Below are 17110 nucleotides of genomic sequence, written 5' to 3' on the forward strand. Positions count from 1 at the left end.
ATTATGATTGGTGTTAATGTGTCATATTAATGAATTTTGTCAACTTTTCTAACGATATAAACTTCTTCTTTTTTTTTCCTTTCTCCAGGGGTGTCTTCTCATATTATTTAAACCCCCTAAACTATTTGTCAAAACCCCGAACTACTTTCAAAAGTGATAAATACCTCTATATGGCATACCTGTGTAACAAAGAACTCCATCTCACACAAATTTAACTATTTTTTTGGCATGGTCATTGTGAAATTACAATTTTACCTTAAAATAATATTATATATATATAAAAAAAGAAAAAAAAAAAAAGATGGCATTGGGTGGCTGACCACCCCCAAGATGGCCGGAGGAAATGGTTGAACCACCCCTAAAAGCCTAGGAGAAGTTCGAGACTGAGATTCAAGAATGGGCTATGACTCAACCAAGGATGTCGCGTTGGCTTACAACCAATATGCCTACCAGATGTGCGCTTTCACGCCTTGCTTAACTTCTCGTTTTGTGTGAACTCTAGCCAACTCGACCTAGTGAGAGTCATGTCAAAGTGGCAGAAAAAGGCTGACAAGTAAGCAACTCAAGCCCCTAGTAGTTGAACCACTCCTAAGACCATAGGAGTGGTCGGTGGACCACCCAACGCCAACCTCTGTTTTATTTTACTTTTTACAATGACATTTAAGATAAAATTTGCACTTTCATAATGACCATATCGAAAAAAATAACTGAATTTTGTACGAAGTGAGTTATTTGTTACACGACCGTAAAACAAAAAATTATTTACCAATTTTGAAAACCCCAAAATTAAAATATCCATTATAAGTATACGAGAAGTTCACACAATGTTGTATTATAAAGTGTTAAGTTTATAAGTAAAAGGAACAAAAGTGTTGGCATCAAAGTTTAAAAGCGTGCTGTAAAAGTGTTGATCTTTTGAAAGCTTTGACAGGGAAAGGAAAACATACAAACAAAAGCAAAACACGCTTTCCTTAATTAACCTTTCTCTACTTCCCACCCACTGTCGCCCGCGGAATGCATGCCCGTCTCCTAATTTCTACTCTTTTTATTTTTCAATAAATGAACAATTATTTCAAAAAATTTAAGTTGATAATAAATAGGACTGTTTTAATTAAAATAAGAAATAAAAGCCTCAACTCCTCTACTTTTATATTAAATTGCCACTTATCTCAAGAATTTAAATTAAAAATAATAAATTTAATTATTTAATTAATATATATATATTTTTTTAATTAAAACTAAGCAAAGGCTGCAACATGCATAAGTAAAAATAAATAAATAAATAAATTATAACGCTTTTAGTGGTTTTCAAGTAAACGTTAAAATTTTGAAATATTTGATAACCACTAAGAAAATGATTTTGTGTTTTTGGTTTAGAAATTGTTTAGAAAAAAAATGTTTGAAGAAACTTCACTTTAGACTCCTGAATTACAACGCGTTTTGATAAGATCCCTTAAATTTTAAAAACTCTCAATTTAATCCCTTGAACTTTTAATTTGATTCAATTGACTTCTTCCGTCAGTTTTTAAACTTTAGAAGTGATAAAATGATGTTTATACCCCTAATTTTTTTATAATATTTTAAATTTACTCTTAATTTCAAATTAAAAAGTTAAAAAATGAAAATCGAAGGGTAATTTAGTATTTTTAGGCATTTTTGTTAAAAGTTAATGGCTAGAACTAATGGAGATTGGAGAGGGTAAATTAATTGAAACTGAAAGTTTATAAGTATAAATTGAAAGTTTTTAAATTTTAAAAATTTTTTTTCTAAATGCATAATAATTCAAGAGCGTAAAGTATCTTTTAAAAATAAGCCCTCAGATTCGAATCCACTTGTTGGTATTGGGGTATGGGGCTCGATTTTTGAGGTAGTGTTTTTCTTTTGTGACAAAGTGAAGGAAGAAGATATATATATAATGGCACAAATTTAGACTGATTTTGCGGTGGCACTTCCCTTGAAGATGGGATGGATGGATGGGTGGGTCTGGTGTGGATAGTTGTATGATGAGTGTGAGGGTTTTAGTCAAGCCCATTGTTTAACTACTACACAGTCGACAATCAATCATGTCCCAATCTTGCAGCCAATCTCGCTGTCATTCTTACAGTGCCAGCCATGAGCCAACATTGGTGATGCCGCCCCCTTTCTTGTCTATCAAGTTTTCTAAAAAAAACACATTCTTTTTTCAATATCATTAACAGATTTAAAAGAATCTCTTACAAAAATATGTGTTTTCGTGGCAGTTTTATAAAGATAAATGTTATGTACTGTATCATACGCTTACGTGACAATGATCATTAATTCTTAGAATACTTATTAGCTATTAAATCAATCATTATTAAAAAATAAAAAATGAATAAGAGTTGATAGACCTTGTCACATTAGTCTAGTAAGATGAATGTGTTGTATGTAATATTACTCAATTGATGATATGACAGTGCTCATCGACCCTTAAATTAACTTCTGTTAAAAGAAAAAGGAAAAAAAAAAATCTGAAGATTGATGAACACTGTCACATTAGTAGGATTTTCGTACGAAAATGTAACTATGAGAGTGAAAGTGTGTATATCATTTACATTTTCCATTTAGAGAAAAAAAGAAGACCCCACAGTAATTATTATATACCACCGCTCCCCATTTTCAGCACTTAAATACGTAATTCGTGTATCTTTATCAAGCCACAAGTTGACAGGCAAAGCACATAAAAGCAAGCAAAAGGGCAAACAAACCCCAAAGGGGAAATACACAGAAAGCAAAACAAAAGCAAAGCAAAAATATCTGAAAAAGGTCATCTCAATTCTCATTTCTCACCCACACCCACAAATAATGGAGGAAGAGGAAGACATCCTCCCACCATTTTGGCTGCAGAACACCAACAATCTCCGCCCCCGCCGCCGCCGCTCCTCCTCCCTCTTCCTCAACTCCGGTCTGCTTCTTGTACTCTTGCTGGTCATCGCCCTTTTCTTCATCTTCGTCCTACTCCCTTCCTTTCTCTCTTTCTCCTCGCAAATCTTTAGACCCCATCTGGTGAAGAAGAGCTGGGATTCCCTAAATCTAGTCCTTGTTCTTTTCGCCATTGCCTGCGCCTTCCTCAATGGTAACCACAACAACGAAGATCGAAGCGTTTCAAATGCATCGCAAGAGGCTAACAAGTCAAACCCTTCGACACCGCATCCATGGTACGAGTATACTGATCGGACGGCTGGCTACAACACCACCACAAACAGGTTAAGGAGCAGCAGTTCCTACCCGGATCTACGTCAACAGTCTGCATGGGTGGCTGAAGATGAGCGGTGGCGATTTTGCGACGACACCCACATCAGCAATTACCGCTTTCCGGGCTCGGATCAGCTTCATCACCGCCAGCCATGGCAGGAGCCTCAAGAAGAAGACTCGGAGATGAAGACGAACACGAACACGAACACTATAGCTGTGGATACTTTCGACGGCGGCAGAGAGGAAGTTTCATCATATTCGCCTCCTCCGGCTCCTTCGCCACCGTTTCCGCCGCCACAATCCACGCCGGCGCGGCCGAAGTCGGTTAAGCGCATGGCAAAGAGAAGATCATATCAAGCTCTTGGGCACCTCGAAAAGACTGAAAATGAAAGCCAACCTCCGCCTCCGCCTCCGCCTCCACCAGCGCCGGTGTTTCAACAGGCAGAGCAGAAGAGTTACGGCGAAAGGAACGAGAAGAAGAGATCACCAGGAGCAAAGAGAAGATCATATCAAGCTCTTGAGCACCACGAAAAGACTGAAAATGAAAGCCAACCTCCGCCTCCGCCTCCACCAGCGCCGGTGTTTCAACAGGCAGAGCAGAAGAGTTACGGCGAAAGGAACGAGAAGAAGAGATCACCAGGAGCAAAGAGAAGATCATATCAAGCTCTTGGGCACCACGAAAAGACTGAAAATGAAAGCCAACCTCCGCCTCCACCACCGCCTCCGCCTCCACCACCGCCGGTGTTTCAACAGGCGGAGGAAAAGAGTTACGGCGAAAGGAACGAGAAGAAGAGATCACCAGGAAGCTCCGCTACCAAAGATTTCTTGATCTCGTTGACGGGGAAGAGGAAGAAGCGAAGGCAAAAGAGCGTCGAAAACCTCGACTCTATTCTAAATTCTCAACCCGCTTCGTCCCTTCCTTTATCGCCTCCGCCACCTCCTCCGCCGCTGCCTCCTCCGCCTTCTTCAGTCTTTCACAACCTGTTCTCTTCCAAGAAGACGAAGACCAAGAAGGTTCATTCAGTTCCACCACCACCACCACCACCACCACCACCACCGCCAGCGCCAGCGCTGCCACCACGAGCTAAGACGGCGCGTAAGCCCCCATTGCCAGCAAAGACAAGCAGTTTCGACGAAAACGTGAGATCCGGGAACGAGTCGCCGCTGATTCCGGTACCACCGCCGCCGCCACCATTCAAAATGCCGGCATGGAAGTTCGTGGAGCAAGGCGACTTCGTTAGGATCCAAAGCAGTACTAGTTCGCGTAGCGGTTCTCCAGATCGGTTGGATGAGACGGACGGCGGAGATCCATCGACGTCGACGCCGATGTTCTGTCCGAGCCCCGACGTCGACAACAAAGCCGATCGCTTCATTGCAATGTTTAGAGCAAAGCTCAAATTGGAGAAGATGAATTCTATCAAGCAGAAGCGAGTCCCAGATACACACACTGTCGGCGGAGGAGCCGCTCCAAGTTAGATCGCCATGGGTTTTTTTTTTTTTTTTTTTTTTTTTTTTTTTTTTTTAATTCTATTTTTCTGTTCAGTATTGACATTTGAATCTGATTATACATACATAGGCAGATACCAAGTTTAATTTTTTTTTTTTTTTCCTTTTTTCATGGAGTTGGAAACAATGTATTTGTTATAGAAGGGAAGTTTGTATATTATTGTTGTTAGAATGTTTTATATTCTCTTTTATTTTATGTTTTTTTTAGGATTTAGTAAGTATTTTTCTTATTAAGTTATTTATCTTTCATTTATTATTGTAATCAAACCTCTTGATTTGATTACCATATTTATATTATTATTATTATATAAATAAGGACATTTTGTATTATATAAATTACAAACTCGCATTAGGTTTCATTTAAAAAAAAAAAAAAATCGCCCTTTTTTTAAGGACATAAATTTTCTCCAAATCAGTTTAGAGAAAATATCTTTCAACCCATTTAAAATAGTGTCAAGTGTCTATAAACATTTAAAACGCACATTAAATTTTTAACGTCATTAATAGCAGTTTACTAAGTTAGACTAACGTTTTTAATATTTATAAACACTTGACACTATTTTAAATAGGTTAGAGAATATTTCTTCCAGGCAAATTTTTGTCATTTTTTTAAATGTTTTATATAAAATTCTACTTGTCAGAATTTGTATTTGTACCAAAGCAAACCATTACCAAACCAAAGGTGCATGACTTTGTTTGGCAAAGCCTTTTCATTGGACAGTTGATATAAATGAATATAAAAAAAAAAAAAAAAATGTAAAAATGTTTGGTATAAAAAAGTAAAAAAATTTTATTTTATAGTGACTTTTTTTTTTAAAATAATAATAAAAAATAAATAATGTGATATAAAAAATAAAAAAAATACAAATATTTTTATGTTAATTTTTTTTTTTAGAAATAATGATAAATAGTAATAAAAGAAAAGGAAAGGATTGCCAAACAAAACCCACGGTGTTTGTTATTTTTGGAAGAAAAAGGGGAATGAATAGGAATACGTGTATGTGTTTGGAGTTTAGCTGCCTTTGGCGTCTTCTTGCGCAAGAGAGAGAGAGAGAGAGTGAGTTGGCAATTAGCATGTGACAGATAAGTAGAAGAGGCGAGCGGGAGAAGTAGCAGTTGGCTCTTTGTCGGCATCTGAAAGATATTTGTTTAAGGTAATGGAGAAGTAATGTTTTATATATATATATAGGGGGCACAGCTGGGCACACACGTTTATGTCATGCAGTTTTGATGTGATAAACCACTGTATGATATGATTAACTTAAGTTAAACTAATTATAGGACATAGAGCGGTTTTAGGAATACTGAGGAGGAACTTGGGAAATTATAATTTGGCTTATTATGTTGGTTTCACTTTAAGGTTTATCAAATTTTAACACGACTTGCAAATTCAACATAAATTCAATACGAAATTAATAAAATAAGGCTAAGAAATCTAAACAAGCCACTCCCTACAGCCGCCATGAGGTAGTTACTACTCTCAAAGGCCTAGAAGGTGGCTAAAGTGCCCAAAAAGCTTTGAGGGTAGTTGAATAGCCAAAATAGAGGTGGCTATCACCCCGTAATTTTTTTTTTAATTATTTTATTATTCATTTTAAAAGTTTTTAATTTTTTTTTATTGGGCCATATGCACGTGACATGTTGTGATTGGTTTGATGTGAAAATCCATTAGTTTTATTAACGAACAATGAACGAAGGTACCATCTCTGTAATTAGCTATAAACGAAATATCATCTATCATACAAAATAAAACTTAGGTGAAAAAAAGAAAAATCGTTAAAAACCCAAATATTAAAAGGGCACTTAACCCTAAATAGATTAGGTTAGAGACTTATACAGTTGGCTAATATGATATTATATGACAATTAAGGCTATCAATTTTTTATACAACCCACAAATCCGTCTCAAAATTAGCGAGTTATAATAGAAAGGTCTTAACACATTTAACTAAATAGATCGGTTACTCATATTTCTACATAACTTGAACACGAAATGTCAACCCCAATGGCACCAGCAACATATTGATACCAGGTTGGTACCTGTTCATGGTCCTACTAAGTTGACTTCTTTAAATGCAACATGCAGTGTCAATAGCTCATAAGTCTAAGAAAATCAAGCTCTGGAATCAAATGAAAAGCTATGCTTTGCTGTGAGCCAATCGTTTGAGTAGGTCTTGTAGAGATTGCTCGCGCTTTATGTTCTCGACCCACCTCGCTTTGATTCTGACTCGCTCAATGCTTCTTTTCAAATTCATACCAAAAGAAGGATGCATACGGCTTCCAAAAAACTCTTCTATCTCATCAGCCTTTTCATTGCTGCAAAACTGCCACATGACAAAACTCAGGGAGTGAGCCATTTGTTGTTAGGATCACTAATGGATACCTTAAACAAATACCATAAATGTGTCGTACACCAACATTGTTTAATCAATTCCATCACTCAACTGAGCACCGAGTGTCAAAGAAATTCAGCAGTTTAACCTTTTTTTTTTTTGTAAAGTCCACTTAACCCCCTCAAACTACCACTCCAATGACAATTTACCCCCTAAACTATCAATTGCGACAATTTACTCTACCAAACTACCAAAACAATGACATTGTACCCATAATTTTAACAAAATGATAAAATTACCCTTACTAAAATAAAAACAAAAAGGCTAAAATTTATTTATTTATTTATTCAAAATTTTAAGGGTATTTTTATCTTATTGAAAATTTTATAGGAGTAATTTCATTATTTTGCTAGCATGGGAGACATTGTCATTGTTTTGGTAGTTTGGGGGATAAATTGTCGCAATTGATAGTTTGTGGAGTAGATTGTCATTGGAGTGGTATTGTGGACTTCACCCTTTTTTTTTTCTTTGAGTGGACTCCAAACTCACCCATTCTAACTTACAAGTGGCTTAGGGCTTGTTTGGAAACACTTTTTGTCCAAGTTTTTATACTTTCTAGCGAAAAAGCAAAACCATAAATAGTTTTGCCAAAAGAACCCTTATGTAATCATATCAGAACATATTTTCAACCAAAAAACAAAAAGCACCCACTAAAAAGTTCTGCCATATGAACCCTTAAACACTCATCTTCCACTGTACTCGTTTCTTGGACATAATTGAGTAATTTGAGGATGGTTCTTTTGCTGGTGAAGAACTTCGTCATAAAAATACAACCTAACTTGTTGAGGTGATCTTTTAACTAATGAATATGCCCTTGAGAAGTCTCAAATTATAAATCTTAAATATTTTATTGCTATGTGGTAATCACCCTGAAAAGCTATATAATACGTGTTAGTTTTAATATTTTGTTTGAAATTGCGTTAGAGAGCTTAAAAAGTACTTTTAGTACCTAAAAAGTTGTGTCAAACAAAAAACTGGCATGTTTGGTAAAAGACTCCAAAAGTTTTTATTTTTTATTTTTTTGACTTTTTTTACTCTAAAAATGACCAAAACGCACTTCTGACAAAAACTTAAAATTGAAACATTTGCCAAAAAGGTCTTTTTGATTTAAAAGCTCGATTTTTTAAATATAATCCCAAACATGTCGTATTGTCCATGCTTTACTGAAGTCAGGGTATAGGTGGACATAGGCAACAAGACTGCTGCCCACCAAAGCTTGACAGGTCCAACTGTGATGCATCTAAAGTACTATTTGTGAGGCCAAACTGCATATGTCAAAATATGATAGTGGACAAATCAAGGTACATAGAACTTCTCTTTACCTAGTCAACCAATGAATCACAGCAAACTGCATTTGTAAATATAGACTAGAGATGCAGGACATGTACTACTGCTATTTAACCAGGATGAATTACTTACCAAAGTGACAATGTTGGTAATGAAATAGTGCATTAGCATTCCAGCACCATATTTGTTGAAGATCAATTCCCAATTCTCCTGCATTTATCATCAAACATAAGACTCACATATCATAAAATTTAAAGCGAAACCTTCCTGATTGATAGATGACATTTAATGTTAAATTAGTCTCTTTCTTAACTCCTATTTGTAGTACTTTCCCGACTATGTCACCAATTGAACATACTCCCAATTATTTCCTCAACACAATACGATAGTAATAGTCAAAAAGTACAAATCAACATGCCGATGTTACCCAGGAACTGCATACCTTCAACCATCTCCATGCTACTTCACGGCCTTCTGAGCTTATCCCGCCAAGCACGTAAATAATATCTTGATGTCGAACCTGAAAGGATAGTGAGATATAGCAACAGTAAGACCGGCATGGAAGATGAGGCTGTTAAGAACCATAAGTTAGTATTCACAGTCAATACCTCATCAGACAACATAAAATTCAGAGCCTCAAGGACTATAGTAGGGTCTGGACAAGATGCAATATGGCCTGCATAAGGCCAAAATGAATGAATTAAATCTAAATGGCTTTCACCGAAAAAAGAGACACAGGATAGTGGATTGTCGAGCTACGCATTTGAGCTCAAATGTTATTAAATCTTACGTAAAACTGGTTCCTTCTCTTGCACTGTATCAGCTTCTCTATAAATATTCAACAGGGAATCAAACCCGTTCCTGTTTGTGGTGTTAGTGTTCAGAATGACAGCAACATAAGCAGCCTGCAGAGCATATAGCACATCTGCATATCAACTTTGAATAGGCCCCTATAAATGAGCTAGTGATTTAGATATACGGGTAAAACTAAGTACCTTTCTAGTGTCAGCTGAAAGGAGTGGAGTATTTCTATCATTCAGTAAAGTCTGAAAGCGTCGTATTGCTTCCTTGTGAGTTTTATCATGGCTGAAAGTAGCCAAGGCAAGAAAGACTCTTCCTCTCAATAGTGCACTTAAATGACTCTCTCCAGATATTGATTCCCAGCCTGATTTTCTGCATAAAGAACAAAAAAATTGATATTTAAGTGTACCGAGAAGCTTAATCACTCTGTTATGCAGTACCAGTAAATAAAATATGACAGTAATGTGATTGTAATGCCAAGGAGACTGCAAAACACCATAAAGATGAAGATACTTATTTTGACAGATAGGTACTCAGTTTGATTGCCATTATATGCACAATTGCAAGATAACCAAAGGAAAGTTCTTTTCAATTTTTCCATGTTGTTTGTCATTTTGCATAATACACCTTGTAGCACAAATTTTGGAAGATATACACCATGCTAGTTCACTCTAGCATACATCCAACCTACTATCTCACCCCTAACCAAGAAACTCGCATAAAGATTAACAAACTCATCTCCACTCAAGTAAACAATCATGAAAAAGAGGTTGGAATGAAGATGGCCATCAGTATATTAAAAATGTATGGTGATTGTTCTTACTCGGAAGAAAACAGGAGGAGATTAATGAAAAATTGTTTCAACTCATTCACCAAATCTGGGATGGCATCACCCGAGATCTTCACAACTTCATAACACACCTGTTGTGTATATCACTTTATAAGTTCTGATAACTATTTGGTGTAAATGGTAATGTTATCAAGTTACAGAAGTTATTCTTACATCAATGAGTTTCGATACCACAATATAATCAAGCTCTTTTCTGTATACATCCATCAAGGAAAGCAATGACGAGAGTGGTTCTTTGCAAGCTTCACAAAGTGCATACATATCATCTAAAACGCCTGAAAAATGAGACTTAAAAGGAGTTATATGCTATTTGACTGTGAATAGAATTAATATTGGCATAAAATCAAGAGGAACCATCTACGAAAGCAACTGCTTATAAAAAGAGGAAATATGTGGTCTTAATATGCTATTTGGTTGATTCATTCGTAGTTAAAAGTAACTGAAATATATAGTGAGAAAATGTCTTAAGTTAGCTGCGTCCTTTTCGTACTGTCATGGGGATGCTTCCTTGCTGTGGTGTGCACCCGCCGAACAAGGGACCTACCTAAGTCAGAAATTAATCATAGTTCACCCTGGTGATTGGTTGTCAATGAACATAGCATGCCTAATGCACCAGTATAAGATCAGTTAATTTAATGTTGGACATGGTACACACCAAATTTATCTATTGCTGACAAGTAATTGCTCTCTACAGCTTTCCTAAGCTGAGCTGCAAGCTCATCTTCATATTTTACCCTGTAGAAACCACTCTGATCAGTATTGACTTTGACCCATAAATGTTCATCACATGTCTCTCTATTCTTTTCCTTGATTGAGCTTGAATTTTCGTCTGAAGAATGAACCAGTTCAGATATATCCAATTCTCTAAACTTTGTTTCCAAAAGGAAAGTCTTGCGCCTGTTGTATGAGCCAATGGACAAAGTTACTGGAATAATCCATAGTCTGTCATCATGAGAACCAGATGAAAGTAATTGCAACTGCAGATCCTAAAACTGTGTCAGATTTCCACAGATAATAAAGATGGTAAAAGATAAAGACTACATTGTACTCTAGGCTTCAAATGCATGCATGTTTTCTTGCTAATAAATGATTAGACCTGTTCAAATTCCAAAATATTGTCTTTGGATTTTACAGAAACAACTGGATATCCTTTTTGCTTTGTCCAAGCATCCATCATTGAGTTTACTTGAACGCCAGATTCCTCTGAAAGAATGCTCCATAAATCTTCAGTCTCCGTATTTTTTCCAGCAAATCTTCTCATGTATGAACTTAAGGATTTCTGGTTTCAACAAGAAGTCACAGCATTAAAGATGTAACTTAAATCAAGGTTAATTTCTATCAACTTGTTACACAGTAAAATGATCACATTCAAGAAGCACAAGTTAAAATGGCTGCATTCTGTAAGACACGCTCCATCCCTTCAGCCATTTTTGTTCATAAATTTATGTGCTTAATATTTTGATTAAAGGAAAATGTTTACGATAACAATTTCGTTGTATAACAAAACTGTGGCGCAATATAGACTCCGGGGATGACTAAGATTCTTATTTTCCTCTAGCTCCAAGAAAACGAGAGACGTACCCATTATTGACAATGATCAGGGGAATAAGTGATCAAAGAAAGCTTCCACAATAAACTGGGGCAAAGAAAGAAACTAACTCTGATTTCTAATACATTATTAAATACCTAAAATGTAGAGTTTCTACCCAGAAAAAGATAAGGAAATACATGGCAAAATTATCCTGCTTAAGACCCTAAGTAACAGAAGGATTTTGAGTCAACCCACTGATCAAAGACAGTAGTATTACTGACATAAAATATGATCAGAAAAGAACAAAACAGTCTCGGGGCTTACAAAGTGGCAGACATCTTGCAAAAAAATGACGTTAAACCATAAATGCCAAATAGTAGTTAACTGTGAATTTTCCAGGAAATGCTTATGAAATAATAATAATGAGACCCACGTAGAAGACTTACTATGAAACTATGGAATCATTATCTGGTCATGCATACAAAATTCACCTGACTCTGTAAATTAAGAACAAGAAGTCACACCTGGAACATATGATCACCAAGAAAACCCTGCAACATTCTTATGACAGCAGATCCCTTTTTGTAGCTGATATCATCAAATACCTCAATTATGGAACGAGCATGGTGTACCTTCACCTGAAAATATGCCAATCAGTATGTGAAGGATAAAACTGAATTGCATAGTGAAGTTGTGCTTAATATAGCATATTGCCTAAAAAAGTTTCTCGATTAGAGTAAGTCATAATTAGGAATTAATAAGATAGAATAAGTATTGGTGCTTCAATTTGGAGATGGATTATAAAATTTCAATAACTGTCACCTCCTTCTGCTAGATACTGCTCCACACCCACAAATGCACACACAGACACACATTCAGTTCACTATGTGTCAATACCTTTACTTTGGTGACATTCGGTGCAGTGTTTGAAAATTGAGTGCAAAATGCAAATTTCAGAAGCAGTTTTTCTATTATAAAATGCTATTTCTCATAGTTGATTTATCAATGTATTCACAAATAAGTTATGCATGTTTGATGTGTTACCAGAAAACTCTAGTACAAGTATTGACTATTATTTACCTCAATTGGATGTGATTGTTCCAGTGCATCCATACATAGGCCATCGGTTGTTAGTTCTAGAAATTGAGTCCAAATTTTCCATTCTGGAAACATACTGTCAACGGCCATATAACTTACCTGGAAATTTAAGATCGAATAGAGATACCAAAATCACAAGAATTCAATTTAGTTCAATACTTAGCAAGTGGAGGCTGCAATATAAGACAACATAAATTTACCCATGTTGCAAATCCCTCATTAAGCCATAAATGAGTCCACCATTCCATTGTTACCAGATTCCCAAACCATTGATGAGCTACTTCATGAGATACAACAATTGCATTCTGAAAAAACAAGAATATGATTTAAAGAACATATACAACTATTAATGAGATAAATGAAGAATCATATATTTCAGATTATTATGATTTCTATTGAAATTGATTTCTTGCTTGTTTCCAGATTTTTCCTATTGCCTTTGCCATATATATCCTTTAATGGGTTGGTTGCAGTCAAGCAATTATCATGTGTTGTGATTTATGAAAGGGGAAAAGAATTATTATATATATACAAAAACAGGCTTTAATTTCCATTTCTGGACAAACAGTAGCTGCTAGGCCTCATAGTCGATCGATAATTTTTAGGTAGCATCATAATGCAAAAGTGAAAAATCAAGCTAAAGGCATGTTTAGATATGTAACTTACGCGTTGCTTCCTGGCAGCTGTAGAAAGCAAATCATCGTAAAGTAGCTCATTTTCACGGTATGTGATCAAACCATAGTTCTCCATAGCCCCACCAGAAAATTCAGGGACGGCAACCATATCTAGTTTTGGAAGTGGGTAAGGAGTTGCAAAGTACCTAAATGATGCCATAAGCAGGTTTGAGTAGCATTGTCACCACAGAGAACATAAACAGTCTTCTCCCAAACTAAAAAAGAGAGAATGTTTAGTAATCTTTTTTGATTATTTGTCACCTATTCTATATTGTATACACTGTTCTGTTTTGTGGGAGCTGGGACCTTTATGGTTTAAGGAGGATGGGGACTCTGTAGTATTAGGCAAGCTTTTTATGGGGAAACCTGTGAGGAAAGAAATGCAAGTGTTTCTGGTATTCACTTTGGGTGCAATCATATAGTTCAGAGGCGCTAAATTGCTCCTTTATGTTTTTCCATTCGCTTGAGAGGGAAAAAACAAAAAAGAGGAAAGGGAAAAAGAAATCCTTTCTGTTTTGGCATAGAAGAAAGTATTGAAAAGTTAACCCTCCCTTGAACATCAGCGTAGACCAAACTCTATAGTTTTGAGATATGTTGTTTTCCTCCCTCATTTCTTACTTGTATGTTAAACTATGTCATGATGGATTTTAATTTTAATTTATTGATCTATGTAACCACAAGATTGAAGAACATAGAAGGTAAAACCTCCTCACGACCAAGAAAAAGAACAGTGAAATTACTTGGTATATAAATCGAGCGCCTTAACAGCAACATCTAAAGCAAACTTCCCTTTATCACTCTTTCCAACAGGGCAATATACATGAACCTTAATCCCTGCATGAGATCAGTTATATTACAAGGAAAAAATAAATGTGAATGAACCCCTGCCATACATGCTTACCATCAACTGTTGTTTCTTCAATATGATCAAACACACCAACAACAAAAGCCACCAAATAAGTTGACATGATTGGAGATTCCTCAAAATAAACAGTCTTAATGTTTCCATTAGGCTTTTCATCAGTTATTGGCATATTAGACAATGCTGTCAACTCTGCTGGCACATCTAGTTTTATCTTGAAGGTGGCCTGTAAAGAATGACAGGGCAATAAAGAACAAATCTCAGTTTCAAGGAAAATTAAATCACATAGAAGAACACAAATATGTGATTATGAACTCACGAGGACTTCACTCATTATTCATTAACACAACTATGTCATTACCATCAAAACATAAGCACAACCTATCACATATTTCTTTCATAGTGAATCAACATTAGTATCATTTTTCATTAAAACAAATCATCAAAGTATCTTCTACAATTTTTGCCACGACTAAGAGTGATGCAGACCAGTTTACTCATGGCTTCATGTAGTCCAGCAAATTGAAACCAAGTAGAATAGCCAGAGTAAAACGGTCATATCCTTTAGTTCCAAAATCAAATGAAGGCGAGCTTCATGGCATTGGAAAGCTGATTGAAAGGAGCCACAATTTTTGTATTTTATAAAAAAAAAAATTCCAATTCTAATGTTTACTAGGTTAAAATGAGCTGTCAATAGAAGTCCGAAAATTTGGTGCAAGACTCTCGCTTGAGTGAGATTGTGACAGAATTTTCATCCGAGAGATCGCTTGACCTTCACTTGAGCAAGTTGCTATGATTGGGAAACCCAAGAGTTCGCTTGACCTTCGCTCAAGCGAAGATTGCGATTAGTCGTGGGACTAAAACTTCGCTCGACCTTCACTCAAACGAGTTTTGCTCTTTTTAATTAAGGCTAGTTATGTAATAAGGACGGTCTAGTCAGCTAGTTGTTGTCTTTTCTCTGTTTTATCAATAAGAATACTCTTGAGAGAGTTTTTCCTTAGTTTTCCGATAATTCTTAAAAGTTTTCTAGGATTTATATAAGGGTTGTTAGTTATTGTGCTTGCATATTCTGCTTCCCATTATGCCATGTTGTATCAAAAAGTTCTATTGTACCTGTTGTTTCTAATTTGGTCCTCTCTTGCATGGGAAGTTAGTAGTTTAGTAGGAATAAATCTTAACAGGGTTGGAATAAAATCCTTGGTTATTTGAATTTGCGTAAACTAGTATATTTGAATTTATGTAAACCTTTGCAACCCTAATTGAGTTATAGTTGTATAAGGATACTAGGAGTTTTAGTAGAGTTGCATTTGGTCTTTGAAAGGGTTGACTATAAAACCTTATTATTGCTTAATGAAAATCATAGTGGAGTCTTATTGAATCTTGCATGATTATAGGAGGACCAGTTTTCTCAAAGTAGTCAAAAAAACTATTCTTATCCTAATTTTCTTCTATCTTAAAAGTAAATATAGGATCAAAACAGAGGTCATATTCCGGGACCATATCAACTGTCCATTAATGTAACGCCATGAGTATCACGCATTTATAAATAAGTAATACTATTTAGTAGACTCATATACAATTGTCATACAGGATAACATGACAGTAAATCATAGTGGAGTTTTATTCAATTATGCATTATTATAGGAGAACCCACTCCCTTGAAGTAGCCAGAAAAATATTCTTACCCCTAATTTTCTTCCATTGGAAAGTAATATAGGATCAAAACCCAATCATCTTCCAGGACCATATCAACAATGTCACTTAATATAGTGTTTCCAAGCGCTAAAATAAGTAAAACAACAAATTATATCAAGGGTAAAAGGACATTCTCAATTATGTTTACCTTAAGCGCAGGTTCATCCCAGCAAGGAAAGCACCTCCTTGCTTCGACAGCTTCAAATTGAGTAACTGCCATGTTCTTCTTCACTCCTCCATCCACATAAGTACTGTAAAAAAAAAAAAAAAAAAGTTAATTCTTTAACATGAATATACGCAAGAAAAACACCTGTCCGTTCATCTCCATAATTCTTAGCGTGTCTGATCATTCTCACTACACACTAGTAACTTAAAATTGAAAATTTTCGCTTTCTTCTTTCTTTTCCCCGATATTCTCAGCTCCCAAACAAGGGAAAAGCTGCACTTATGGACACATACTAGTATCTTATGAAGAAGCTTGCTGAAAATAAGCCATGTCAATTTCAATCACCAAAAAAAAAAAAAAAAAAGAGCCCACCATCTATAGAAACCCTTCAAGTGCTCGTTAAGGGCCGCAGAAAACTCAATCCCCAGAACTCCTTCACCAACACCAAGCACTTGATCAAAGACCAGCACGAGTGTCTCATCATCGCCGTCCAAAACAACATCACACGGCCGATACGTCTGATAAGATAATAAAATCAACGGCCCACGAGTGACGACCATGATGGAGTGAGCAAGGCAAGAGGCAGTTACTTACTTGGTTGTGAGAGCTGCTGGTGTACCAGACTCGGTGGATGACAAGCTCGAGAGTATTCAGGACGAGGAACTTTGTGTCTTCGAGGATGTTAAGGTTGACTTGCACGGTGCCGGAGAAAGTGCATTCCGACAGGTCGGTTTTGAGAGAAATATCATAACGTTTTGGGATTGCGAACTCCGGTAGCCTTGCTTGGCCTTTGAATTGCTTCGTCTCCATTTTCTCCAAAACTCCAATTTCTCTTCTGGGAGAATGGAGATGCTGTTTTGGAGTTATATGGAATTCGGAGATGCATTTCCCAACACCGCAACACGTGCTTACCTTAATTTGAAAGCTGGTTCTTTGTCGCTTTCTACTATGTTTGTACGGATAAGGTTTCTATATTTGTCGCTGTTGTTTTGAGAAAGTCAATGAGTTTGAGAGTTGAAAAGGATGTGTGAAAGC

At 36.1% G+C, this 17110-nt stretch overlaps 2 protein-coding genes across 2 annotated transcripts; one reads left to right on the forward strand and one right to left on the reverse strand.

Annotated features, from left to right (window-relative positions):
- Nucleotides 1-2606: 2606 nt before the first annotated feature.
- Nucleotides 2607-4721, forward strand: LOC132187038 (uncharacterized). Its single transcript, XM_059601191.2, has one exon. The coding sequence runs from the start codon at nt 2824-2826 to the stop codon at nt 4687-4689; it is 1866 nt and encodes a 621-aa protein (XP_059457174.2). The 5' UTR covers nt 2607-2823; the 3' UTR covers nt 4690-4721.
- Nucleotides 4722-6615: 1894 nt separating this feature from the next.
- On the reverse strand, nt 6616-16977 carry LOC132187579 (aminopeptidase M1). Its single transcript, XM_059601929.2, has 19 exons — nt 16670-16977; nt 16448-16593; nt 16058-16160; nt 14254-14440; nt 14093-14186; nt 13345-13498; nt 12879-12983; nt 12661-12777; nt 12105-12218; nt 11146-11328; nt 10705-11026; nt 10203-10324; nt 10023-10120; nt 9394-9571; nt 9189-9303; nt 9007-9074; nt 8841-8918; nt 8531-8608; nt 6616-7042 (listed from the first exon to the last, which is right to left on the reverse strand). The coding sequence occupies exons 1-19, from the start codon at nt 16883-16885 to the stop codon at nt 6857-6859; spliced, it is 2664 nt and encodes an 887-aa protein (XP_059457912.2). The 5' UTR covers nt 16886-16977; the 3' UTR covers nt 6616-6856.
- Nucleotides 16978-17110: the final 133 nt, after the last annotated feature.

Source organism: Corylus avellana, chromosome 6 (genome assembly GCF_965113065.1).
Source record: "Corylus avellana chromosome 6, dhCorAvel1.hap1.2, whole genome shotgun sequence".
NCBI classification, from domain to species: domain Eukaryota; kingdom Viridiplantae; phylum Streptophyta; class Magnoliopsida; order Fagales; family Betulaceae; genus Corylus; species Corylus avellana.

Bases quoted from the DNA above. Each gene is read 5' to 3' on its own strand.
- LOC132187038 (XM_059601191.2), top strand. From the start codon at position 2,824: ATGGAGGAAGAGGAAGACATCCTCCCACCATTTTGGCTGCAGAACACC.
- LOC132187579 (XM_059601929.2), bottom strand. From the start codon at position 16,885: ATGGAGACGAAGCAATTCAAAGGCCAAGCAAGGCTACCGGAGTTCGCA. The intron at 14,187-14,253 runs GTAAGCATGTAT...GATCTCATGCAG, and splicing joins TGAAGAAACAACAGTTGATG to GGATTAAGGTTCATGTATAT. The intron at 12,778-12,878 runs GTAAATTTATGT...TTAAATTTCCAG, and splicing joins ATGAGGGATTTGCAACATGG to GTAAGTTATATGGCCGTTGA.